General features: G+C 36.4%; 1 protein-coding gene across 1 annotated transcript in view; it reads left to right on the top strand.

Moving 5' to 3' along the window:
* Positions 1-23,164, top strand: part of LOC110450984 (TPR and ankyrin repeat-containing protein 1-like) — a 34,958-nt gene extending 11,794 nt beyond the window's left edge. The window contains exons 13-24 of the mRNA XM_021498802.1: positions 34-508; positions 957-1,147; positions 1,919-2,138; positions 2,413-2,588; positions 4,981-6,291; positions 6,924-7,041; positions 7,142-7,360; positions 8,130-8,464; positions 9,659-9,823; positions 10,684-10,915; positions 12,543-15,664; positions 16,873-23,164. Of these exons, the coding sequence (XP_021354477.1) occupies positions 34-508; positions 957-1,147; positions 1,919-2,138; positions 2,413-2,588; positions 4,981-6,291; positions 6,924-7,041; positions 7,142-7,360; positions 8,130-8,464; positions 9,659-9,823; positions 10,684-10,915; positions 12,543-15,664; positions 16,873-17,001 (6,693 nt within the window). The 3' untranslated portion in view covers positions 17,002-23,164. The remainder of the gene's footprint in view (positions 1-33; positions 509-956; positions 1,148-1,918; positions 2,139-2,412; positions 2,589-4,980; positions 6,292-6,923; positions 7,042-7,141; positions 7,361-8,129; positions 8,465-9,658; positions 9,824-10,683; positions 10,916-12,542; positions 15,665-16,872) is intronic.
* Positions 23,165-27,797: the final 4,633 nt, after the last annotated feature.

Genomic DNA, 27,797 nt, shown 5'->3' on the forward strand with positions numbered 1-27,797 from the left:
GTATTGTTACTGTTACAATATTCAATTATACAGGTAGATGTTCAGGCTTTTGACAATCTGGAATGGGAAGTGGAATGTACGGCTGATGTCTTGACAACTCTCTGTGACAACGATGTCCTTCCTGAACTGAAACGGCGCATTGTTCGTAAAATCCAGCACCTGGCCAGTGGGGAAAGGGGAAAATCCCTTTGTAAACCTGTAACTGCCAGCAAAATGCCCCAAACCCTACGACTGTTTGAGGCAAAACTGTCCAAGGAGTGTAGGATATTATGGGAACTAGCCATTGCATTTTCGCCACGGTTGAGTGAATCTGCCGAAGGTGAAGATCTTGCCGTGAGAGGAGGGAGGATCTACTCAGAGGTGATCAGAGTTTGGAACATAGTGTTTGATCACGATCACATTGACAGGTGTGTAAAAAGTATCATCAAGTCGCACAACCGCGGTGAAGAGTGCACCATACAAAAAAAGCTCAAGGGAATGAAAAAGACTCAGTTTCAGGAAGGAGCAGGTAAAACAAAATAATTATTTATATTGCATAAAAATGTATCTTAAAACCTCTTCCAACAGACGAATATGTTCCGTTTCAGTATACTCTGATAATCCAGATTTGTACTGTTTAAGATAATAGTAGTGTGGTCTAAATCTTTAAAACATTAACCGAGCTTGATGGATTGCAATCACTTCTCTCCTCTTATTTTCTCTCTAAACTGCATCGATGTACAGCCAGTTGAAGATGTGCCTAGCCAAAATGCATCTTATTAGCCTCAAACTGAAGCACGGTGTCTAACAGAGTTAAACATAGACCTGGCATTTCTCATATCTGCAAGGTATGATTCAAAATGTAGTATTAACACTGAAGTGGTTGCTAGATATATTAACACTCAGCAAGAATCTTCTATATAATATGCTTGACTATAGTGAAGAGAATGTTCAGTACTTACTGTTCATGTCGTTAGGGAGACGCTATCCAATAAGATACGAGGAAGCTGATGTTGGATTGCAGGACCAGGAGCTGAAGGAGTACCAGCAGAAATTAGAAATGCTCTATCCACTGGCCAGTAGTAATGACACTGAATACCACATCCTCAAGTTTTACTCTGTTTCCTCCAATTTAGTCTACCATGTTTTACAGAATGTAGAGACAAAGGTAGGTATCACATATCAGTGATACAGAATATAGAGACAAAAGTAAGTACTACATATCAGTGATACAGAATATAGAAACAAAAGTAAGTATTACATATCAGTGATACAGAATATAGAGACAAAAGTAAGTACTACATATCACTGATACAGAATATAGAGGCAAAAGTAAGTACTACATATCAGTGATACAGAATATAGAGACAAAAGTAAGTACTACATATCAGTGATACATAATATAGAAAAAAAGGAGTAAATAAAACAAATTCTGTGATACAGAATGTATAGGCAAACTTTAGAACTTCATATCTGTAATACAGAATATCTGTGATACAGAATATACCGACAAACGTTAGTAATATATATCTGTGATACAGAATATAGATAAATGTTAGTACTACTGAAACTGACATTTTGAATAAGGATTTACTGACGGAAGGTGATTGTGGTCAATCGGAAATTCAGTATTGAAAAATTAATCCCTTTTTGGGGATGCAAGTTTTATTTCATGAACTTATTCGAAACATCCTCCGTACTGATAGAATACGTATATGCCAATCAACTTAAAACTTCGGTAATAACAAAAGACCAACCAAGTGAGATAACGAAATTCAAAGAATAATTAAAACCATATATCTGATTTCTGGAGGAAAAATATGTTTTAGGTTTTCTATCATAAGTAAAGAATTGTATCATGCCGTTAGTATATTGGCCCGGATGAAAAAGCCAGACTTATTTCTGTTCTTTCAATAAAATATAAAACATTTTTATTCAGGTGGACTTTCCATTCCGAGTGACTGACATGGAGCATGCCATCATTAACCTAAAGTCACAGTCCCCAATCCTACTACAAGGCCGGAGTGGGACAGGCAAGACAATCTGCTGCCTATACCGACTGTGGACCCAGTTCCAATCCTACTGGTCCAAAGCAATTCAGGCTGAAACTAAACTTCTTCCCAGATATTTAGTATACAGGAGGCCAGAGGAGGAAGGAGGTTGGTATATACATTTTATATAAACATCATGTTGTTACAACCTTTTCTAAGTTTTAACTTGCGAGTCCTTAAATAATCTCCATAACATTAGTACGCAATATACTTTTGTAATTCTATCATAAAGATTCCTTGTACAATATCGAATATTTGAGTTTTCGTACATGTTTAATGTTTCATCATGCCCATTGCTGCTATAACATATTTTGACCACAAAGGTAAATATCAAAACGAAATTTTTACTAACATATGTTTTATTTTATTAATATTTATTTAGATGAAGAGGACGAAGATGAAGAAGAGGAGGATGGCCCGTCAGATAAACTCCTCGGAGCGACAGTCGGGGCAGATGGCAAAGTAGTACAGGAAAATATAGAAAAACAAGAAGAAGAACAGATCTACGACCATCTTCATCAGATTTTTATCACAAAGAATGCTGTGTTGTGTAACGAGGTAAGGGAGGCAACTCTAGTGTTAGACGACCTGAGCACATAGATATTTGGAGGTAAAATTAAGTTAACAAATTATGGTTATGTAATAGAACACTCTTACCATTGTTATGTCATATGTCTGTTAAACTGAGAAAGAAGTAAAAGGAAGAAATAAGCACACTTTGAAACTTAGTAGATATTTTAAACAGTATTTAATATTTCATAATGAACATATTTCTGACCAAATAATGTGATATTACTCATGAACTAAGTACAATATAGAAAACTAGACAGTTTGATGAATTTCACATCAGCATCCTGGCAATATAAAGAAAATGTTATGATTGAGGTTTTGAAGCCTGATATCTTTGGATAGTGGGCTGTTCAAATCACCCTTTGTCCACGGTCTATTATCTGTCCTTCCAGAAAAAAACCCATTGTTGTCACTATCTCTGAATAAGCATAAAATGAATTGTTAAAAACGTAAAATAACACAGCATGAGCTTTTCTATGAAATGTATAACATACAATATGATTGAGCCAAAAAGACATGAAGGAATTCTGGTGATTTCAAATTAAATAAGACACTGAAAATAAGCCGACAGTCATTCAGAGAAAAGACTAGGCAGATGTATATGTGATGTGCTCTTAAATACATATACTGGTTGTGAAAAGGGGATTTTAGTGGTAAATAAATGAGTATCAAGGATAACATCGTATTGGTCCGAAGGATACATTTGTGATATATAATAAACATAATTTTATTTTCAGGTAGTGGGGATTCAAAATTGTTCAAATAAAAAGGGCTGCAAAAAGCGGTAATTTGGTCAGATTGCATTCAGCGACTTCATCTATGGAACCGAGAATGGATATAAATCATATTTGGTTGGGAATATTCTTATGCGGTGGGAATTAAAAATTGTATCAGTTAAAGGGCTGAAACCCGGAGTTGAAGGATTGGGCCAAAAAGAGGATTTTACCTTGAAATGATTAAGTTTTTCACCTCACAGTCATGTGAACAATTGCTGAGTTGAAAGGCACGAATACACAAATCCTATCATTATGGCCCCTAATGTCTGACCAAACCGTTGAAGACTAGTCTTTGGGTCACAACAATGAACCATTAAATTCCCAATCCTTTAACAATATATACAATAACTGTGCATGATAATTTAGATGTATATATGCTACCAGGATTGTTCTCTTTGACTGGACCTATCCCAGATGTCCTAATTGCAATAATACTCTTAAAGAGAATATTTTGCCATAAGTGCTAACATACCAGACGAGCGATATACACCCTCTGGGCCTCTTGTTTTGAAGTTGCACCGTAGTAGGAATGTCGTCGCAAATAACCAGATAAATCACCTCACCTTATTTTGAAATAATGCAACTACTGCTGATTTACACAAAGCCCTTTTTGATATGTCAGTGTTCTTGTTCATAAGTTATATATGTTTATCTCATGACTACCCTGTTATGAGTGTTATAACACCAATTAAATAAATATTGTTATGAAAACACGTGTAATAACACCTTGGAGGGTTTTGATTGGTCAGTCTATTCACTTTTCGTGTGTGTTAATACGCATGACGTTGTCTGTTAACACAACTGCTTTTTTATTGCTACTTTCACAATCGATGATATAGTCAATAAAGACAACAGTGGGCTCGTGAAAACCATACCTGATAAAGGACCTAATATTTGGTGGTAATGTGTATAGAGGACACTTCCACATCAATGTGGTTTCAAAAGATGACAATGTCAGTCATCCAAGAGTCATTAAATGAAGAAGAATCGTTTGAGACTGCGACAGTGACTAGTCCGGCTGGTTAACATGTGTGACCTCAATTTTGTACTTGCGCGTGCTGTGAAGCGGCTTTCTGCTATGACGCGTCTGTCTGCCAGTCTGGCAAGGTCAAGTTTTAGGTCGTTGTGAAAAAAACATTGTCTCACTTGCATTAATAATAACAAACACGTATTTTCGATGTTAGTTTGCAAAGTAAAACAAAAGCTGACAATTCAAATAATAAAATGAGTTGATACTACTGTAAAGTTATGTGCATATTTGGGAACTGTGTTTAATCGCATTATGTGGAATGATATTCTTTTAGCTGTTATTCGGTTACTATTAAAAGAAAGATATTAAAAAAATGAGTTTGAAATTGATGTTTTGTCAATTTTTTACAACATGTGATAATCAGAATCTCACAATCGTTTTCATTTGATATGAGATTTATAAAACTCGTTAAGAATGTTTTTATTAAGCTCGGCAGAGCATCGCAAAATTAAAACATTCTCATTTCGTTTTATTAATATGCTATCAAATGGTAACTCATGTTAGATCCTCTACATAAGTTTAGGTAAAGAGAATGAACGATCCACTTTCATAGACATTTGTTATGATTGGATAGGTACAAAAGAACTTTCGTGGGATGAACCATGCCTGTGCCATAACAAAGAATCAAGTGGAGACCGAGGACCAGGTGTTGCCTCCACGTCTACAGGACATTGATGATTATCACTTCCCACTCTTCATGACCTCCAAACAGCTGTTGCTGATGCTGGACGCATCTCTAGGACATCCCTATTTTTTCGAGCGAGGAGAGGATGGTGGACTGAAGGTTGATGTTCAGGGCTGGACCGATGGTGAGGGCATGCTCAGCATCCTTCCTCTCTTGGCAGAGGAATCTGATGACGAGGACGATGATAATGGACAGTTTGATGATTTTGAGGATGATGATGACAGACAACAAGCTGCTAAAGTGAAAGTTGATCCTCGTAGAGAGGTTACTTACGATGTCTTCTGTGAGGAAATCTGGCCAAAGATCTGCAAGAAAAATAGTGGCAAATACCACCCTTCGCTGGTATGGACAGAAATTATGTCCTTTATCAAGGGGTCATTTGAAGCCCTGTCAAAACCCTCTGGAATTTTAGAGAAGGAAGAGTACTTCGAACTTGGGAAGAAGCGAGCTCCAAACTTTTCTGGTAGACGTACAGACATATACGATCTTTTCAAGAAATATGAGCATTTCAAGAAGCAGAAATTCCTGTTTGATGAGACAGATTTGGTACGGTCAATATACAACCGCCTTCAACAGGAGACAGATATCTCTTGGGCAATCCATCAGGTATTCGTAGATGAAACCCAGGACTTCACACAAGCAGAGCTCTGTCTTCTCGTCCGAATCTGTCAATATCCAAACCAGATGTTCCTCACTGGTGACACAGCTCAGAGCATCATGCGTGGGATAGCTTTTCGCTTCAATGACCTCAAGTCCATCTTCTACTACGCTAAAAAGTCCTTACAGGTCCACGGCAAGGTATCAAATATTGAAGTCCCAAAGCGAGTGCACCAGCTAACTCATAATTATAGGTCTCATGCGGGCATTCTGTGTCTTGCCTCCAGTATCCTTGACCTAATGGTCCGTTTCTTCCCAGAATCTTTTGACCGTCTAGAGAAGGATAAGGGTCTATTCAACGGACCGCCACCAGTATTGTTAGAGTCATGTAGCTTTAGTGACCTTGCCGTTCTGATGCGTGGCAGTCGACGCAAAACGTCACACATTGAATGTGGAGCACATCAAGCAATACTAGTTGTTGATGAAGCAGCAAGGGATAGTATCCCTGAGGAGTTGCAGCTAGGACTTATTCTGACCATCTATGAGGCCAAAGGACTTGAGTTTGATGACATTCTGCTCTACAACTTTTTTAAGGACTCAAAGGTAAACTTTTCTATCATTTTTTAAACGTGTTTCGGTAATGGCGGGCATATTTGTCCAACAGACATGGTGAAGCATCGGAACACGTTTCATCTTGTATTATTCCTAGCTCGTAAAAGTCTCGCAAAATGAAATTGAGCATCAGCCTCATATGAAATAGTAATTCATTGAAAACATTTCCTGTAAAGTAATTTTGCACGTGCTGTCTTTACTGTCATATGATAATCCCATTTGTTTTTCCTATTAATTCTTAGTACGTTATGGTAAGTACAGGTCATGAACATTGCTTAAATTGAGACCAGGGATGAAAATACTGGTAAATAATGTATAATTTAAAGCGCTAGACTTTTGTCAAAATTCCTTGCAACAATTCAAATAACATATAGCGCTTTTTAATGAATTAGGATTGTTAAGATTGTTGCTTTGATATTGATTTATCATCAAAAAGGTTACTACTTGTTTGAATATGTTGTAGTTTGTGTTCATGTTTTGATATATACCAGTTTTCTTACACTTAAACTAAAAACGTCCTGAGCCCTTTTTTTCGAAAATTCAAACCTGGACAATTGCAAAACAAAATGTGATTCAAACGTGGTGTTATGATTCATATAAAGTAAATACTTCTTTCAATCCAGGCAAACAAGGAATGGAGGGTTGTCACAGAGTATTTGGAAGAGCTGTCCATGGCAACTAAAGGAGCAAAAGTAGAGAACTCTCCATCACAAAAGGAAAGTCTTGTACAGATTGACGCTGGTAAGGACAATTAAGGTGCCATGCCGATACTAGACACATACATATTTACTATTTTGTAATAGATATCTATGTTTTTTTTATTTTTTCCATTTCTTGGCAGATATACTGCAGCAGGCCAACCGACCTAGGGCCCTGACGTTCGATGACAGTCTACACAAAGTGCTGAACTCTGATCTTAAACACCTGTACACAGCGGTGACTCGTGCTCGCGTCAATGTGTGGATCTTTGACGAAGATCAGGACAAGCGGGCGCCCATGTTTGAATATTTCAAGGCTCGCAAGCTGGTTAAGATACTTCACAGATTAGATGTAGATGAAGGTACAGTTAACCTTTACGATTTATATCATGCCTTCAATCAAATTAATTTTCTCCGTGTTTTAGAATTGTTTTAGATATTTTGGTAAACCGGTTTTAGAAATTATCACGATTCCTGTGTGTTCTGCCCGTAATTGAGGATTTGCACGCTCGTCCCATTCTGTTTCAGAGATATATTGTAGCTAAAGCCACTTTTGATTTCCACATTTTTGGCACCTGGAATCAGTGTATGATGCAGTGTTATTCATTTTAGGCGTACCATATATATTACCAATTGAATAGGTGCAATCACGTGTGTGTGTTTCGTTGTCTTTGTTAATATTTGGAAGCGTTGAACCACGAAAAATAATTTATCAATAAGAATAGAATATCATTTTTAGCTTATCATACGTGAATATACACTAAATGAATCGCTGATCGAACTCAGCCAAACATTTGCAGAAATGTAAGTGCAAACAAATTTTGTTGAAATGTAATCATTGTTGGGGGAGGTATTGCGAGGATAACTTCAATGACTATAATCTATATGCACACTGAACAGCAATATGGAAACATGATTTGGTTTAAGTTACTATTATTGTATAAATTAATGATGTTTACCGATTTATATTTTTTGAATTGGATCATTCACAAAACAGAATTAGTCAAACCTGATCACCTCACGAGTTATGGAACATATTTCGAAAAACATTTGTTTTATATTTCGGCAACTCTGTCTTATTTGGATTAGATCGCGTTAACAATTGCAATTTCTGACCCTTTTAACTCTTAGAGAGTACAGAGACCATTGGTGACATGTTTGCGGAGGAATCCAGTTTAGAAGACTGGATTAAACGAGGTGAAGACTTCATGAAGCATGCTTTGTACGATGTTGCGGCGAAGTGCTTCATTCGGGGAAGAGATCATAAGCTACAAAGAGTGGCTCTGGCTCATCAGCAAGCATTAAAGGCCTCCCGCACAAAGGACAGTCACCAGCGCATGCGAGATGAGTTTCTGTTTGCTGCGAAGAGGTTCCTAGACTGTTCTCTACCCTCACAGGCAGCTAAGTGTTTACAAAACGCTCGGGAAAGGGAGCTGGGTGCCCACCTATTCGAGAAGATTGGACTTGTATGTACAAAGCTTGTCTTAAAAAATGATATTTATTACGTTTACAACAACAAGCAAGCGCATAATATCATTTCATTTCATTTCATCAATATTTATTCAAGGTGATACATGAATAGAATTGAACAACATACTAGATCTTAAAGATGCTATCACCTGAGTCTGTTGTTACGTTCATCTTTTATGATACAAGTTGATAGACTCTGCTGGTGTATTCAATACAAAATTGTAGCTCCTTAGGCTTGATGCCTCCCTGTTCATTATGTTGTTATACTATTTGGAATTCCAACGTTTTGTCCCCTAGCGTCATCGATGAGTCCTAGAAAAAAAACAAGCTATATAATGCATTGTAATGGATTTTGGCAAACTGTATTTATAACTAAACTATTCAAGGTGCATTTTTATCATTATTTGTTGAAATGGCTAAAGTATATGATGTTAAGATTTAATGATCATCATCATAACTTGTTTTTAAACCTTATGGAATTAATTATGACTTGATCGTTGTGTGTTGGTATGAAAATTAAGATCTTTTAAAACTCACCCCTGTGACCGAAGAGGCCATGGTCTAAAATTTCAACAATTTTCCTTCTGCAAACCAAGCTAGGCTAGAATGAAATATTCTTCATGGATATAATGTTCCTACTTTGCAACCATCCCCCGCCCCTCCCTTCTGCTAAGGGGTAAAATTGCCTATAGTAGATATATGGAAACAGCGTTTATTTGGTACAGTCGGTTCGTTTACGATGTGATTGCAGTTTGTTGGTACGCCAATTCAGACTCTGGCTCACCACAAGGGGCTGGGCCTAAAAAGTGTTAAATGATCTAAAGTAAGAACAAGCTTCTAAATAAGTACCACGTCCATTGTGCTAGCTATCTAAAAGCATTAATGGATGGAAAAGTTCTAAGATGCTCTATCAAAATTATGTATTTCACCAGATTATGATATTAAATTCTTCTGGCGGCCTTCTTTTACTTACTTTCAGTGAGATATGATTCAAACTTGATTGGAATTGAAATCATGAGATGGCAGTTTGATTATCGAAAATCAAGGTCTAAACAAATTGAGGTGCACAAGATTGGAAAAGTCGTATATTACATTGGTCTGTTTTCTATTGCCAGCTTTATTTACTGCATATATCGTCTATATTGGTCCATGAGCCTCTTGTTTGAAATTAATGTGTTTGCTGGTTTTAGCTTGAGAAAGCTGGGGAAATCTACAGGAAGATAAAACGGCCAATTGAAGGCAGTCGCTGTTATGAACAACTTGGACATTTCAACCTGGCGATCGACACTCTGTGTGAGAACGAGTACTATGATATGGCTATAGACACGCTCTGGAGATACAACAAACTGCTAGAGGTAAGTGGTCTCCAGGTAAGGGAGGGTAACAACAAACTTCTAGATGTAAGTGGTCTCTAGGCAAAGGGATGGTATCAAAATAAAATTCCTAGAGCTAATTGGTCTTCCGGGCAGAAAGGGTAACAACAAACCCTTAGAGGTAAGTGGTTTCCAGGCAAGGGAGGTAACAACAAACTCCTACAGGTAAGTTGTCTCCAGGCAAGGGAGGGTAACAAAAATCTCCTAGAAGTAAGTGGTATCCAGTCAAGGGAGGGTATCAAAATAAAATTCCTAGAGCTAAGTAGTCTCCCGGCCAGGAAGGGTAACAACACACTCTTGGAGTTAAGTGGTCTCCAGGCAAGGGAGGGTAACAACAAGCTTATAGAAGTAAGTGGTCCCCAGGCAAGGGAGGGTAACAACAAGCTTCTAGAAGTGAGTGGTCTCCAGGCAAGAGAGGGTAACAACAAGCTTCTAGAAGTAAGTGGTCTCCGGGAAGGGAGGTAACAATAAACACCTAGAGGTAAGTGGTCTCCAGGCAAGGTAGTGCAACAATAAACTGCTAGAGGTAAGTGGTCTCCAGGTAAGGGAGGTAACAACAAACTGCTAGAGGTAAGTGGTATCCAGGTAAGGGAGGGTAACAATAAACTGCTAGAGGTAAGTGACCACCAGGTAAGGGAGGTAGCAAAAAACTGCTAGAGGTAAGTGGTCTCCAGGTAAGGGAGTGTAACAATAAACACCTAGAGGTAAGTGGTCTCCAGGCAAGGGAGCATAACAATAAACTGCTAAAGGTAAGTTGTCTTCAGGCAATGGAGCTGATCAGCTGTCCTTGGTCGCATTCTCGTTGATTCATTGTAATAATAATCCATCCCTATAATTCACAGGATCTGCAGTCTAAAGGTGAAGCTGTACCTGTTGTGTTATTGGACCATGCACCAGATACACTGCGTACACGAGAACGTCTTAGTCACATGGCTGCTGAGTTGCATTACCGAAACAATAACGAGGTACGAATGTTGGTGAACCTGGAGCGCCTGGAACACCTTAGTGACCGTATAACCTTCCTCAAAAACAAGGGCTACTTTGACCAGGCTGCCACACTTCTCCAAAAAGAAGGTTGGTATTTCATAACGTTTTAGATGTTTATCCAAACCATTTTTTTTTCTGGTGAACAATGATCCCTATATCAAAACTGTTCTTGAGGCACTTTTCCATTTCCATGGAAGGCGGAGAGTTCAACGATATTATCATAAGCTGCCTTTTTAAAATTTAATATTTTTTTCAAGCATTTTCAAAGATACAATGTATGTAACATAGCATATGAACACTCAAGAACCACTAATTCACACTTGCACACATTACACTAATTCATGATCATTATCGTCCTCATCATCTTTTTAACATCATCCTCATCCTCATCTCATCGTCATCATGATCATCATCATTATATAATTTTCATCATAATCATTACACTATTTCATTATCATCATCATCATCATCATCATTATCATCATCATCATCATCATCATCGTCATCAACATTATAATAAACTTAGCATAATCAAATCATAATCGCACCATAAATACATAATCATTATTATAATATTATCATCATCATCATCATCATCATCATCATCATCATCTTATTCTCAAAATTCATCATCATCATCATCATCATCATCATCATCATCACATGGAAGGCGGAGAGTTCATTCAACAATCATATTATCATAAGCTGGCTTCTTTATGGGCTTTGTGTATTGTACGCATGCCATCTATTTTGTGTCAACTTTGATTAATATACATTTCTCCCTTTACTTATAATTGGAATAAACGCTTAAACAAATTACACAGAAAAACCATCACCATTCATACATTACCTATTCTTATGTAATTAAACAAGAGGGCCAGTCTCAATACATAGCATTTCACGCACGTTTTACAGTAAAACATTTGTTAATATCTATTACAATTTACTTCAGGAAACACGAGAAAATTTGATAATAATATATCAAATCTCCTCTCGAAACGGTAAATATAGCAACAATTCTACTTTAAAACTTTTGGTTTTTCCAAAAGACATAATTAACCATAAGCATTTTTTTGCTTTTGCTTTGCTTTTTAGTTTGAACATAATGTATTGCCATAAGTTAACATAAAGCAAAGGGATTGGTACAAACAACGTATATTTTTTTTTGTCATATCCTTTTGCGTGTTTTCTGTATTTTGTTTTGTTCCCCACAGACCTCTTCCACGTTGATGGGCCGTTTAAAATTCAATATCTTACTTACTAACAAAGCAGACTTTAACAATTGTGGTGATAGTATACTTGGGCCATTGGGATCAATCGTTCTACAAATAAACCCTCCTGAAAACTAAACGGCTAGGTAAAAGGGGACAAATTGGATTATTTGCTTTGGATTACTTTACCAAATGAAATTGGAAGATTTCAACCACATTCTAGTGATAGCACTCTGTGACAACGGTAATAGAGGCTGACGATCCTAATAATCGAAAATGTGTTAACATGGGTAGAATTGTAACTAAATTGAGGGATCTAAACTGATACAAATTAAGTGCCTTACTTTGATCGCGGCTCTCCTACCAAAATATCGGACATGTTTCAATCTTATTTCCTTATTAGCAAAGAGTATTCAAAACTCTTGAACCTTTGCTGAACATTTTCTTGTGTTGTTGTTTATTACTTTTGCTCTACATAAACAAAATATATTTTTTATTTGCAGGAAACCATATAGAGGCCATTGATCTTTACCTTATCCATGGGAAGAATGAGGAGGCTGTAGAAACTGCAAGACGGTCCACAAACAAAGATCTGATAGGGCAATGTCTGCTTATGAATGCTCAGGTGATAATAAGGAAGAAACCAGAAAATAAACTTTCAGATGAACAAATGAAAGCTAAGAAAGAGGAGGTTCTCCAGATACTTCAAGAAGCCATCGATATCCTACTTCAAACTTCAAATCAAGAACTTCGGGGCGAAGCCTGCGTCCTAAAAGGGGAGATAACAAATGAAATCACAGATATCAATGAATCTTGGGGAGCATTCAACAAATGTAACCCCAGGTGTGAAGCAGGACAATTAGAGTGTATGGACTGGATGGTCCGTAACTCTGATCTCCACAACTTCCAGAACCTGTTACAAGTAGTAAAAGGTATGGACAATCTGTTTGGAGTTCTAAGTCTTCTGGTGTCCTCCGATAAATCTGGCAGTGAGAGGGTATACAAGTACTATGGATTGAGGCCGGCCTCTGATGGATTTCTGAAAATGCTTCCGCAGCAACGACCGCGTGCCTTGAATATCATGAAACGTTGCCTGACCAAAGAAGAAAGGAAACAGACTGAATGTGAAGTTGCGAGAAATATAGCACGGGATGAAATTTGTCGTTTCCTGTTGCATCGTGGTAAAACTTGGTATGGTAAAGTAACACAAGCTCTTGAAAAGCTCAAGATACAAAGCGAGCAGTGCCAAGAATATGTTCTAGGTCTGACCTGTACCAAGGCTGCAGATGGAGGCAAATGTTCCGCCAGACACGACATCATGACAGAGGAGGACCTGAAAATCTTGCTTAATATTGATCTGCTTCACTTGAAGATGGACTGGTATGTTCAAAAAGGCTGTGGTCGCCTGAGTAAGGACAACATGTTTAACCTCACTGACCTGGAGAATGACTTTCTTCCAGACACCACACATGACCCCATTGCTCGCTTTAAATCCTGCGAGGTTTTGCTTCACCACCTGATGCCAAGTGAACACTTCCCTTTCAGAATGACAGAAAAGGGACGAGCGCAAGCCAATAGATTCCGGGATCATATCTGCAAAGAATACATTCGAAATGTAGGGCGGTCGAAAGAGCGTAAATATCTAAAAGTGCAAATGGTTCGCTACTTACAAGCCAAGTTCAACTACATGAAAACCAAGGGAACGAAAACCAACGCTGATGTATTCATAAAGCTTTTCTTCCTTGCGAATTATCTTCATTTAACAGACCTTGATACGAGCAATCTGATGATGGAATTGGAGATGAAGATTCGGAATGAGCACCTCAGGAAAAACAAAACCCAAATCAGGGAAAAATTAGAACCGTTCGGATTTCTTGTTGATGATAGAGATATGCGAAATATTTCTGTCCAATGCGTAGCGAGACGATTCCATGATGCTTACTACCAACTCACTCTCCCTGGTGACCCGCTGGAGGCTTTCATCAAGTTCACCAAGTTCATCGAGACTCTGGGGCATTGTAACAAGTCTGAAATACTTCCTGAGTTTTCCGATTTTCTTATGTGGATTGAATACTTCACGACAATTGCAGTCTGCTTCGGAGCAAAGAATAATCAAGTTACAAATGCCTTTTTCCTACCAGCGTCCTACCTCAGCCTTGTTTATTTCATCGACTCTAGCTTTAAGAACAACGGACAGCCGACCTTCGAGCTCATACAGCGACACAAAAACCGTAGAGGACACGATCTAACTCCCAGTCAAACTCAAACAGAAAAGATCATTGGGGTACTGTGTGGGTCAGACATCCGAATGAATCTGGTTCGGCTTTTTTTTAAGGCGCCTTATGACCGTGCTGAGGACTACGGCCTAGCTGAGAGGTTGTTGGTCTTGTGCATGACTGTCCTGTGTAACATGGGCAAGGCTTTGTTTGCCACCAAGGAAGCTGACCTGATGCAGCAGCTGTGTCGTATTGCTCTCCCGGAAGATTGTCCCAAACGCCTGCTAAAGGCTGTGCGTGCCGTGCAGGAGGCAGATGGCCTATCAGACATCGCAGTAGCGCTGAAAGAACTTCTTCACGACCGAGATAAGGAGCATGTGTGTCTTTGTCTGTGGTCAACCTATGGCCGATATGGAGTCAAAGCAACTCGTCTTGACAAACTGGATTTACTTCCATCGACGTTTTTTGATCAAAATACGAAGAAAATGATGACAAATCCAGGGGAAGAAAGTACGACAAAAGAGGACACAGATGAAATTGCTAGATCTTTAGTCGACTTGGACACGGATATGACCATGGAGGAGAAATTAAAGTGGGAGAATGAACAGAAGACATATGAAGAGAACCAACGGAAGGAGAGTGCAGCCATGATCATTACCGGGTTCTTTAAACACATTCGCTTTCGATTGCAATGCTCTATCCTTCATTGTCTTGTAGAGGAAGAACTACAGAAAGAGCAGACTGAAAGACATCTGAAGAGGTTCGAACAATTTGGCATAGATGACCAGGCCTGTACAATCTGTGATGTCATATTTGACAAACTATCTGAAAACCTGATACAGGATCAGAGCGTTGGAGCCAATTCCGCCGGTCCAACCCCTAGTTCCGGCAGGAACCAAACCAATCATTCTTCTGCTTTAGTCAGTATAAGCGGTCATGACACCAATGTGGAGGACCCGTCTGAAGTTTTTAAGACATCAACAGATCTTACTGGATCTCTGGATGAAGCAGGTGACAACCAACTTTTAGAGGAAAGTGAAGAGTGTCGGAGAGCAAAACAGAAGTTAATACATGAGCAAAGCCTTTCGCACATTCGAAATATGGAAGACTTCAAACAACTCAAGCAGGCTTACAAAACTAAGATAGCGGCGAGACAGGAAGAGATTGTAGAATTTATCAGGAAACACAATCTCAAATCAGAAAAAGGACTTCAGAACTATGCAGACATGAAATTAGATTTGACCAGGCTAGTCAACCAATCAGACATAGCCAAGAAAGAATTTGAAACGATCCTTGCTAAGAGAGATTGGAGGAATACAAATATGTTGATGCAGTATTTCGACGAAGCTGAAGGGTACTTCCACGATGTCAAAATTTACGTTGAGGAGCGGTGGAAAAGAATACATGAGGTATGTTTGCTCATTTTACATATTTATATTAATCATGATTCCATTTTAATGATATTGTAAAAACATATGTAATGTATGAGGTGTGTTTTATGATACTTCTAGAATGTTTTGTTTACGTATGCCACAACTTTTAACTTGTGATGGGACTTCCATATGTCTACACTTTGCTTTTGCTATAATAACTTTTTCAAATAGCATTTTATTGAAATGAATCTTGGTATAACAGTATTACAAGACACAAGTAACGATAGAAGTAAAGCAAAACCTGCACATAACTAATTAGCATATTAAATCATGGTTAGTTAAAACAAAATAGAAGATTATGATGAGATTTTGTCGAAATGTATTTCAGATAACGACAAAGTCTCAAATAGAACTTGTATAAAAATCTTAACATAATGAAAACTCGGCGCTCCAATTCGGTTCCACGCTCTAAAACAAATATGACTGGTATTTTTTTATGAAATTGCCAATATTTAGTTTTTTGAAAAGCAACTTTCAATTTGAGCGAAGCTGCTATGCAATTAGGAAGCACTTAAAAAATCGTTTCTTCGTTTACTTCTTTTCAGATTTAAAATATGGGTGAAAGGAAGCAATTGTTGTACATTAAAAATTAAAACCTAAACGATAATATGACATTTGTGATTTCTGCAGCTTAATGAAGTACATTTTTCTCTCATCATCACATCCAAAAATATATTTTAACTGAAATTCAAAAATATGTTATATATAGTTACTTGTCACATTTCTATGTTTTCATACATTTTGATATAAGAATACATCAGACGGATTCCAAGTATGTCACCCTGACATCGGACTGGGATGTAATGTTCTGCGCCTGTGGTTTTCGTTTGAAGTCCAGGGTAGTAATGTTAGGGCGAAATAACATCATATGTACACTGTAATATTATATCTACCATGCAGTGTGTCATGAAGTTTCTTCCAGACCCTTACCTGAACTCCGACTAATTAAGGTCAAGGACCTCTTACAATGTGGCATGTATTTTCGCGACCCTCATTCAATGATCAAAGTTTAATGATTAAAACCTAGGATCAAAATCGTTTCGTCACGCAATTACAGTACATAGTTTCTAGACCTAATCAATTCCAAAGTAATTGCTCTTGTATGCATCTTAAGGGTAGATTGTCTATAATCAAGAACAAACTAAGTCTATCTATATCTTAAATTATTTTTTCAATTTTAACAGACCAAAGATGGAACAGCTGAGAGCTCAAAAGACCAGTTAGAAGATGTTGTCCAGGAACCCGTTCGCCATAGGGAAAAGACAGGAAAGGGGAAGGGCAGAGGGAGGGGTAGAGCAAAACATAAACAGTAAGGGGTCACAAGTAGCGGATCAGCGATGGATGGACAGTAAGGGCAGAGTAGAATAAAACATAAGGTCTAAATGGAAAGACATAAACAGGGGGGAATAGAATAGGCGGGGCTTAAACAGGTAAACAGTTTTGGTCGGGTAGATAGAACTTAAGGGACATTTATATGATTAAAGGTACTAGGCTCGAATAGACTACAGAAAAAGAGTTGAGGAAAGTATGAAAACGAAATATGGTTAAAGAAGTTATGAAGCTCTCTGAATTTTTTTTGCCAGAATCATTTCTATTTTTGTTGAAATGGATTTTCGCAAATGCAACTGTTCGAAAATATATAATATAGACTGATATGGAACATTAAAAAATATGAGAAAATAATTGTTTGTGTACTACTTCACGACCCTTTTATGTTATGTTTCCCATCGTGAAGAATACCCTGCATTATCAAATTAGGTGATTATGTTGTACAGGGATAAGATAATTTATAAGAAATTGAAATCCAAAGTCAAATGCTGTTCTATACATGTATTCGTTAAGCGCCATATATCGTGACATTTACAGTTTTAAGAATATTTTAATGATTGTTTGTATATTGCTTTTTATCTGCTGTAGATACAGATTTTGTTTGTTAAAATGTTGAATCCTTATGTAATAAACATATTCAGGTAGAATAATTTTGATCGTTTTTATCGAATTGTAAAAAAACCCAGAATGCAGGCTTTTTATCACGAACCCTAATATACCACGCACCTGTATGTAATCCCAATTAGATAAAACCATGAAATTTCAGATAAGAGAAAATTTGACTTTTAACAAATGTGCGAATTTTGCATCATACGTATATAACATGATACAAAGTTTTTTTCTAGTATATATTTTATTCTCCTTTCCGTTTATAATGTGGATATTCTATTGAGTAGGTTGATCTGTTGATGCTATAACATTATCATACCTACTGGTTTCTCAAATTATATTTATGTAATTAGTCTGTGAAATCATGTTTATATGTTTCAAAAACTTTCCATAGTCAAGACATTCGTGTATATATTTTTATTGTGGTTTCCTCCTTTGAATAAATGTGAAATATGACAATATGTATTTTTCTCTATGTCACTGAAAGTGCTATATTTGAGGAATATACTATAATTTTAAACATTGCATGACTGCTGATGCTAATTGTTCATTTAGTTCATGTAGCTCTCAGAATATCTTTTTTATATTCCCCATCCCATGCTTCTAATCAAGAATTCATTTTAGAGTTAAAAAAACCCTATTGGTAATGTGGCACGGAGTGATAGATTTGGAGACAATGTTTCAGAAATGGCATTGTCCAACGAATATAGACAACGATGTATGGAACCGTTGAATGAATGTAAATTATACCCAACACCTATAGACTTTCTACTGATCCTGTCTCACAATCAAATCTGAAATAGTCTCTAAGATAACCATTAGTATCATTAATTGATAAATATACCATGTTATTTACTCTGCTGTAATTGAACTATTGTTGTTGTGTCAAAAGTTGTTTGAAAAAATTGACATTCCTCCTTTTTATGTTTTTTGGTAAAAATGTTCAATGGCTCTCTTGAAGCCTTTTGTAATATATTTATTGTTAAAAGGTATCATTTTATTAATGTTTTTTGTTCCTGCTTTTATTCAATTTCTTGACATTTCTCAGCGGATGAGAATGTTGATTTTATTTTATGTTTTCGGAATGTATTGCATATTTTAAGGTGTGATGTCAAACTTTGCTAAACTTTGATTAAAGAAAATTTGTCCCAGTCGATGTACCATATTTTATGTTTATCCTATACGTTTTGGAGCAGAAATGAGGATATTTACATTGGGCTCTGTCTATCTGTCGCGCTCTAGTTTCCGTTAATAAATGCCTTAATTTTGATTAACATAGTGATATCAGAACAAATCCCACACAATGTTACTTCGGGACTATTGTTTTTCTATATAGTTATATCAGTAGTAATCCCGCACATTTGAACCGAAACCAGTATTTTTACCAAATGTGGATGTCACAAAAGTTCCCCTCACAAATCACTCTCATTAATAAATATTATTGTCCCACGTATTGATATTGGAACTATAACCCCACAGATTAAATATAAACTATGACAATCCAATATATACTAGAATGATATCCCCAGAATGAAAAAGAATATCATAATCTCCACATTTTCGCAATATTGTTATACATTTGTGATAATGATCAGTGCATAATTGTGATCCTCAATTTGAAGCAAGTATTTATATTTGTGTTGAGGTTTATATTTCTAGTCATCATCAGATGGTTTATAATTCAGCAGAAATAACTCAGATTCTTTTTTGTGATAGTTTTTTTTATTTGTGCATCGATTTTGTTATCACATTCTCGTTTTTTAATGACATTTATTTTATTAAGTGGTTATGATAAGTTTTTTTTAAAAATATTGTTATATAAGTAAGCGGAGAATGGAATAGCTCGGATGGTTTGATGTCATTTTACTATATTGCTTGACATGTTGGTTCTGTGGTTTCAAAGCAATGTATATGATGTAAGGAAAATGGTAAACTTCTCTCTTGCCTCTGATCAACCAGGAACCGTCGGCACTTTCCGTACACGAGTATTTTCTCGTTTACGGAAATTGCTGACGGTTCCCGATTGGGATATGATTACTGCAAAAAATGGAAATTTTCACGGTGTGGAATTGCTCGCGTTTATTAAATAAGTGCGGAAATATCCATATATATATTCATAGATTAAATATATTATTGATTATATGTAGATTTGAAATATACTTCCAACGCGAACATTTTAAAACAATAATCAGTTTCAAGAATCACAATGCGAGCATTTCCACATGCGCAAAGGTATGCTTTAATTGTATTTGTTGATGTGAGGGAATGTTCCTGTAGCTTGGACTTGGTCTTTGGAAATCTTATCATTATTTTATACAAAAGTGTATTCTGTTATGTTAAATTACATATTTACCATGTTATATCATTTGCCTACTGAAAGGCTTTTTCATTTTTCTTTATTCCTTTTTCATCACATGACACTCATGTCACACATGTATATAATGTGAGATTTATATATAATTATTAAATTAAATTCATCTTTTAGAATAAATTCATATATATATTTGCTTTCGAAATTCCTTATAATGGTCAGATATTTATGCACTATTGCTATAATTGACACTTTATACTAATTTCAAATTGTGGTGTAATGGAGATCATCAGTGCATCTTTGTTTTCTTTAAAAAGACGAACTACGCTGTGGTTGTTAACAGTTGATACCTGTACAGTATATAGCAGATCTTATAAAGGCCTTTGCCAAAGTTATTGACAACGTCTGGACTGCTTGATATTAAGTTTGTTTTGTTATATTATTGAACTATCCATTTTAGGAACATAAACGGAAGTATCGTTCTTTAACTGGAATATAATCTGTGATATTTGATTTCATTGATATGCTTATATAATATGTTATAATGTTATTAGTAATAATTTTACCATAAAAGCACCTGTTATGTAAATTAGTTATTATCTTGTTAATTAAAGCATCGCAATCGGTTTTGTTTGTTTTGATTTTTTTTACCCTTGAAATTTTCCTATTCATAAATGATATATAAATAGAAGGAAGTCCGGGGAAATCCGTAAAAATTTGTTTACCGATATAATGTTTAAAGATGTGACGTTCCGCGAAATGAGGGATAGGGGTGGTAAACCGTATTGTTGTGTCAATACTACATCCTCCTGTCGTCTCAATAGGAAAATGAGCTTAAATCTTTAAAAAGACTTTCCTTCAGAGCGATTAATGAATGTTGTCCAAAGTAGGATCACATAAGCCAAGGGAAAATTACATTCATAAAAACGGAGAGAGTCGCTTCGAAGTGACGATTGAAGAAGCAGGCGCCTATAAAAAAAGAGAATTTACTTTTTAAGACTCCTCTTGTTCAGTATGAATAAAGGAAAGTTAGTCAAATAAGATCTGGAACATTCTTGGAATAAGGGTGCTATATGTTATATAAATGGAAAGCGTGACCATGTTGGACATAAAACAGGTGCTGACAACTAGTAATTATCAAAATCGTTCCTGTTGTTAAAAAACTAGACAATATTTTATGTAAACATTCTGGCAAAAATCTCCGTTAGTCATGGAAAATGGAAAAAAAATCCTGGCAATCTTGTAATACAACAGGAGGTCATGAATGCGAGGAATTTGATACAAATCTAAGAGGTGACTCTTTATTTCAGCATGTAGATAGGAGTACAAGATCGATAATCTGAAGGAACCCTTATACTCTATATTTTACAATAGGAACAGGAGTTGGTAAAAGATACTGAATATAATAACCTCCTGGATATAGTGTAGCTTGGTTCAGCTTAGTATGCAACGGGAGTTAGACTAGTAACTATTATGATTCTAAACACATGTATTAACGATTTTTTGGTTTGTACGTTTTTGACGTCCTATTAACAGCTATGGTCATTTAACGACGTGGCAGGTATTGGTGGTGGAGGGAAAACGTAGTTCCCGGAAAAAAAGCACCGACCTTCGGCCAGTACCTAGCGACTGCCCCACGTAGACCTCGAACCTCGCGACCCACTGGAGAGGGCTAGTGGTAGCGGAATGTCAAACGCCTTAACCACTTGGCCACCGCGGCCCTCAAAAATCGAAGCGAAAGTTGAAAAAAACGTATAGCTGATCCATTTCCTTAGTCAGAAATATCGGGACCCGTTACCACGGTTATAAATCCGAAAAAAGGAATTGTCTTGGTAGACTTTATACCAAAACAAAACAAAGAGTGTACCTATAACTGAACCGAGATATCTGAAACGGGGAAATTCAGGGAAGTGTGATGGCAGAGGAAGGTTTGGGGGAGAGGAATAATCATAACTGGATTCAAATTAGTCATAGTATTCTGACATGGTATATCTTAGATTGTTAAAGGAAATAGCCAAGATTATACGTAATCCCATGGCCAATGATAGTCAACACCTCTTTACAAGAAGGAAATGATTCTCCATCAATCATGAAAAATTGCAAATATTAATGACCGCTCTATTCAACTAAAGCGATCAGAATTGGGAAATTATGGCCAATAATTGATTAGAACAAGTATGGCTTGTAACACTATTGAAAGTACCCCAATAAGTTAATTGAAGAAAACACGTTATTTAGTAGGACGATTTGGCTTACATCTTCGTTATACACTGCTTTAGATGCCTAAAATCATTGATGAATGAACTGGATATAGCATACATGGGCATAAGGATCCCTGTCCAACTGCACTGTATATAAAGTAGTTTCCACTAAATTTCATTTTGGAAAAATAATGTAGCGCAGTTAGGGTTAGGGTTAGGGTAAGGGTTAGGGTAATACTCTTCCATTGACCAGGTTGCTCAGTCGGATAGAGCTAGTACACTGTATAACAATCTGAAGTCCATGGTACAAATCCGGTCTAACATCTCTGAATTAATTTTCGCTCAGAAGACTGTAGTCGTTTACGGTTAGTTTATTTCATCTTTATATATTTTTTTTCATGAAAATTCTGCAAGGTATGTTTTCCATTTTAGAAATAGTTTATCAAAGCTATCGTCATGATTGACAAATCAATTTCCGGTGAGTAATAACATAACTGGGCTATGGTACGGGGATCCTTAAAGGGAGGCATTCGATAAAGTTCCACACAGAAGATCTTTAAATGTAAGTGTATTCCGCAGCTATGAATTTAGTACGCAAAAACTCTGTTGAATAGACTCCGAATACAGAGAATAATTGTTATCGTGGAGTCGTTAAGGAAAACGTGATATAGGTTAAAACCTTTCGTTTCATCGATCTACCAGAGTGCTGCACCCCTTCGAGAAGGCCGCGGTGGTCGAGTGGTTAAGATACCTGACCTATATAATCACTAACCATCAACCACTAGGTAGCGGGTTCGAGGCAAGGTTCTTACGCAGGGCATCGGGTTTTTCCTCGGGTACTCCAGTTTTCCGCCAGCATCAAAACCTGGCACGTTCAAATGACCATAGCTATTAACATATAAAAGGCCCAAGGGAACCAAACATCTTCGGTAACTTTGATTTTTGTTGATGACTCTATATTGTTATAAGCAATATCAGGCGATGTCAATGAAAGCACATTTTAAGATGATTATATTGCTATTTGATGAATTGGTACCACTGAGAAACACTTAAGAACGAAAAAATCAATTCTACGACTTAATCTACCTTTTTATACCAGTTAACTTCAATTAGCATCGAATTTTACAAAACACAATCTAAATCATAAATCCATGACCCAACTTAATGACGTACCAGCTAAATAATCTATGCATGGCTAACTTAATGATGTACAATCTAAATCATATTTGAATGGCCCAAATTACGGAAACACTCTCCAAATTAGCGGAGCACCATTTAAATTTAAAAACCATATCCAAGTTATCGGGACATGGACCAGTTTTCAGGAACAACAACCAATTTTCAGGGACAACAACCAATTTTCAGGAACATAACAATTCAATAAGATTGTGCCTTTGTTCCCGAAAACTAGTCGTTGGCGCCCGAAAATTAAGTCGTTGTCCCGCTCACTCGCACAGCGGTATTCCCTTTGATGTAGCCGCGCTCCGGCGAAGCCCGTACAGGTGAGGCAGTCTATAGTCCCTGCCTTGCTGGCCGTGTTGTCGGTATAGCTATGCAACGACGGTTGCTCTAATTCCGTAATCAAAACGATATAATAACACAGGTCGATAGTACACTTATATTTACTTCGAATGAAATAAATAAAGACCAAGGAAATAATGCTTATTTTGTACTACGGCCAGGGTTAGGATCGAAATGAACGACCATTTGAGAATAATGCATAACTTTTACCGTATTGCTGAACTGGTGCTTTGATACATCACTCCAGGGACACATGAAGCCAGTATATACGTCTCTGATCACTCATATAATAATCAAAGACACAATATGAACTCTCAATATTAACGATATTTAATGACGAATGATAAGTACGTCCCGATGTCGTATACAACTTATATTACGTAAACTATATCCCCCGGCTCCGTTCGGTCCGAGGTAAATGTTCATAAACGAACCACTGTATATATATATATATGTTAAGACAGTTTACGTTCCTATTTTGCTTCATATACCTTTCAATCGTTTTTTATGTTGTTAATAGTTTTGTGATTTATATAATCCTCTTAGTAAGGAGATTCCCGATCACCTGTCCTCTCAGCTTTTAATTTCTATTGTATTTAACATAAATGTATTTTATTCATATTTTGGTGTTTTTTTAATCATTACTGATATAATTTCAATTAAATGGAACTTTATCTTTCCTGTACTGTCGTAAGAATATCCCTTCTGATTTAATGTTTCATGTTATAATATTTAAGGTTGAACTTTCTATTTAGTTTAGGTTATCGGGTGATAAAGAAAAAATAATTTACCCGGGTTCCATTGTAGTTATCACCCGATAACCTAAATTGAATAGAAAGTTAATCCTTATATTTATAGCCTTTTTCTTTACATAAAACGCGTCCATTTATGTCATCAAAGTAAACGTATGTAAATGAACACACAATCCAGCCGTCCTGTCAGTCAACAACGTGACGTCATCGGAATGTATGAATTTCAACAATGTATATTTACATTTCAACAATGTATCTTTTGCATGAATACACTAATGAGTTACACATCTGGTATCCGAGGTACTCCTGTTAACTTCCTAAAACAGCAATGTAAGCTCCCGGGTTGTTGAAACTTCGAGTGATAATGACAATGATCTCCACAAAGGCTTTCATTAGAAAAAATACCATTTAAGTTACGTACACTTATGTGTTTAAAGTGAACGAAATTTTCGAAATATCTTGTTTCTTTATTCATTTAAAGCGAACTTAACCATTTCAGAAAGATAATGTGCATCCGTATGTCAGTTATCAAAACTGTATAAAGTAAAGAGAGAAAAAAAATAGAGCATTATTCTTAACCAGAGACGTTATATTACAATATATACGACTTTGGTGTATAGTCTAAACAGTTGCTCTCGTCTAACGAACCTGTGATTACTAAAATTTAGAACCTATGAAACTTCTTATATAAAAGGCTAAGCGTGATCCGGTTGTTAAATATATGAATTATCAGAATTAATATTGAATATTGTATTACCTGTCTTCAGACAGAGACATATAAAGCCGTAAGTAGTATATACGTTTCCGCTTCAGGTCAACCATGACAATCAGAATAATATATAAACTAAAGGTATTTTGTTTTGGTTTCCTTTATATCATAACCAGAGACCTTCTCTGTATTAACGTAATATGTTAGGTATCAGTACATTTTACTCATAGTTCCAGTAGTATTAGTAATCATTATCATATACATATATAGATAAAATATATTGCCGTGTGAATGATGTAATTGATATACAGTAGGTGTTAAGATAAGTTCTGTGCACTGATCTTACACGAAAATGGCACCGTTTCATTGGTTGATATACCTGTCAATCACGCGCGGTAGAGAGGTGGGCCCTCGCGATGATTGGTTGATGTTCTTGTCGATGCTCCGCTGTTGTTTGATTGACAAGAATATCACGGGCCGTAATTCTCGTCACACTCTGGTGCATGCTGTGTACACAACCGCCAGTCATGTCGTCGTTGAACAGCACTACTACGTGATCTGTTTCTGTGCCGGATTATATATATTGCAAAGTTACTGTACCGCTACGGTCCAAATATACGGAAATGTATCAGTAAAAATATTTACAAAATAACTTCAACGTTGGTGTCTTCTGTGTTTGAATGTCAATAAAACGTATAGCATATTTTCGGTATTACCGTTTAATGACAAATCGACGACACTGTGTCGTCCTTATGTTAGGTCGAAAATTCAAATAAACAACAAAATACCGACAGTTACACATTTGATATTATTCAATACAGTACTTATTGATGTGTAATGCCACGGACTTAGATATAATTAAACATCTTTGTTCAATAATGAAAAGCATCTCGATCCACTCCTTGAGCCGGCTTAGGTGTGAAATTTGCGACAGGTACAAAATACTAAACACACCTGTGTCCAGTGCTTGATTGATAGGTTTTGCGTCCGCTTCACTACCGAGTAGTTCGGTCAATCACTGGTAAGATGTACAGGTGTGAAAACCACGTGATTATGTGGATATCCAATGCAATAACCTGAATTGAATTAATAATGTTTAATAAGATACAATGTATCATAAACAAAATTATAGCGGATACGTACGTATATACTGGTTTTATTCGTCTTTGATTAGAATTATGATAACGGAATATTTTCAGTATATAGGTTGTTTCTATAATTTTGTAGAGGTAGGGGTGCTGCCATGATATAAATGTAAATTAGAAATGTTTTATAATACTTTGGCAGTGCGATCACATTACATTATTACCATGCTGATATGATATTTAAACATTATTAGCTGTATACATGGATAATTACAATGGCACATGTAGTCACAGGTAAAGCATAGTTTCAGGTAGATTCAAGCATATCACACCTGCCGGTTGAAATAACAGACCTGTGCTCTAAGGGGGTTAGAGGTGTGATCAAACACCACACAAGTTCTGTATTACCACTGTCATAATTATGCTGTAATGAGTTAATTGGAGATTCCCAGGTAAGACCCACAGGTAAGAAAACTGTACCTGGTAATCCAATTCAATTCAGTTTATTGCTTTGAAAAGCCACATAATCACGTGGTTTCACACCTGTATATTTTACCTGTGATTATCCAAACTACTCGGTAGTGAAGCGGACGCAAAACCTATCAATCAAGCACTGGACACGGTGTGTTTAGTGTGATGTACCTGTACCCAAATTTTAAAACTAAGCCGGCTAAAGGAGTGGATCGAGTTGCTTTACATTATTGAACCAAGATGTTAAATTATAACTTGTGTATATTACATGTATATGGAGAGAAAAAGTTTAACCTTCATAATTCAATTATATTTTCGAGATAAATATAATCACGGACTCAGATTATCTAAGTCCTCGATATAACTTAGCATCGCATCAATAAGTACTGTATTGTATAATGATATTCAATGTGTAACTGTCGGTATTTTGTTGTTTATTTGAATTGTCGACCTAACATAAGGACGACACAGTGTAGTCAATTTGTCATTAAACGGTAATACCGAAAATATGCTATACGTTTTTTTGACACTCAAACACAGAAGACACCAACGTTGAAGTTATTTGTTAACATTTTTCACTGATACATTTCCGTATATTTGGACTGTAACGGTACAGTAACTTTGCAATATATATAATCCTGCACAGAAACTGGTCACGTAGTAGTGCTGTTCAACGACGACATGATTGGCGTTTGTGTACACAGCATGACAAAAGGTGATTACGTGTTGTCATCCAATTATAGGCTAATGTCGATTGGATGTCTTGTGATATATATTAACCCTTATAATAATAATTTATTTTATTAAAGAGTCACATATCCATTCACAATTTAAAGTTTCTAGTTGAAACAAAATTGATAGAATTAATTATCCGGCCAAGTTGACCTATGAGACACTATTTCAACGTTAAATACAGATTACTGTAAAAGCATAATATTTCGTTGGGGATTTAATTTCGTTTATTTCGTGGTTTAAAGAAAACCATGAAATATAATCCCAACGAAATTTTAATCGCACGAAATAGAAATTAGCGAAAATATGAAATAAACTATTACTTTAATTACAAACCATGCTGTATTTACATTTAGACACAGGTCATGATAAACGGTGTACTTATCGTC

This window comes from Mizuhopecten yessoensis, unplaced genomic scaffold (assembly GCF_002113885.1).
Source record: "Mizuhopecten yessoensis strain PY_sf001 unplaced genomic scaffold, ASM211388v2 scaffold5625, whole genome shotgun sequence".
Classification (NCBI taxonomy): domain Eukaryota; kingdom Metazoa; phylum Mollusca; class Bivalvia; order Pectinida; family Pectinidae; genus Mizuhopecten; species Mizuhopecten yessoensis.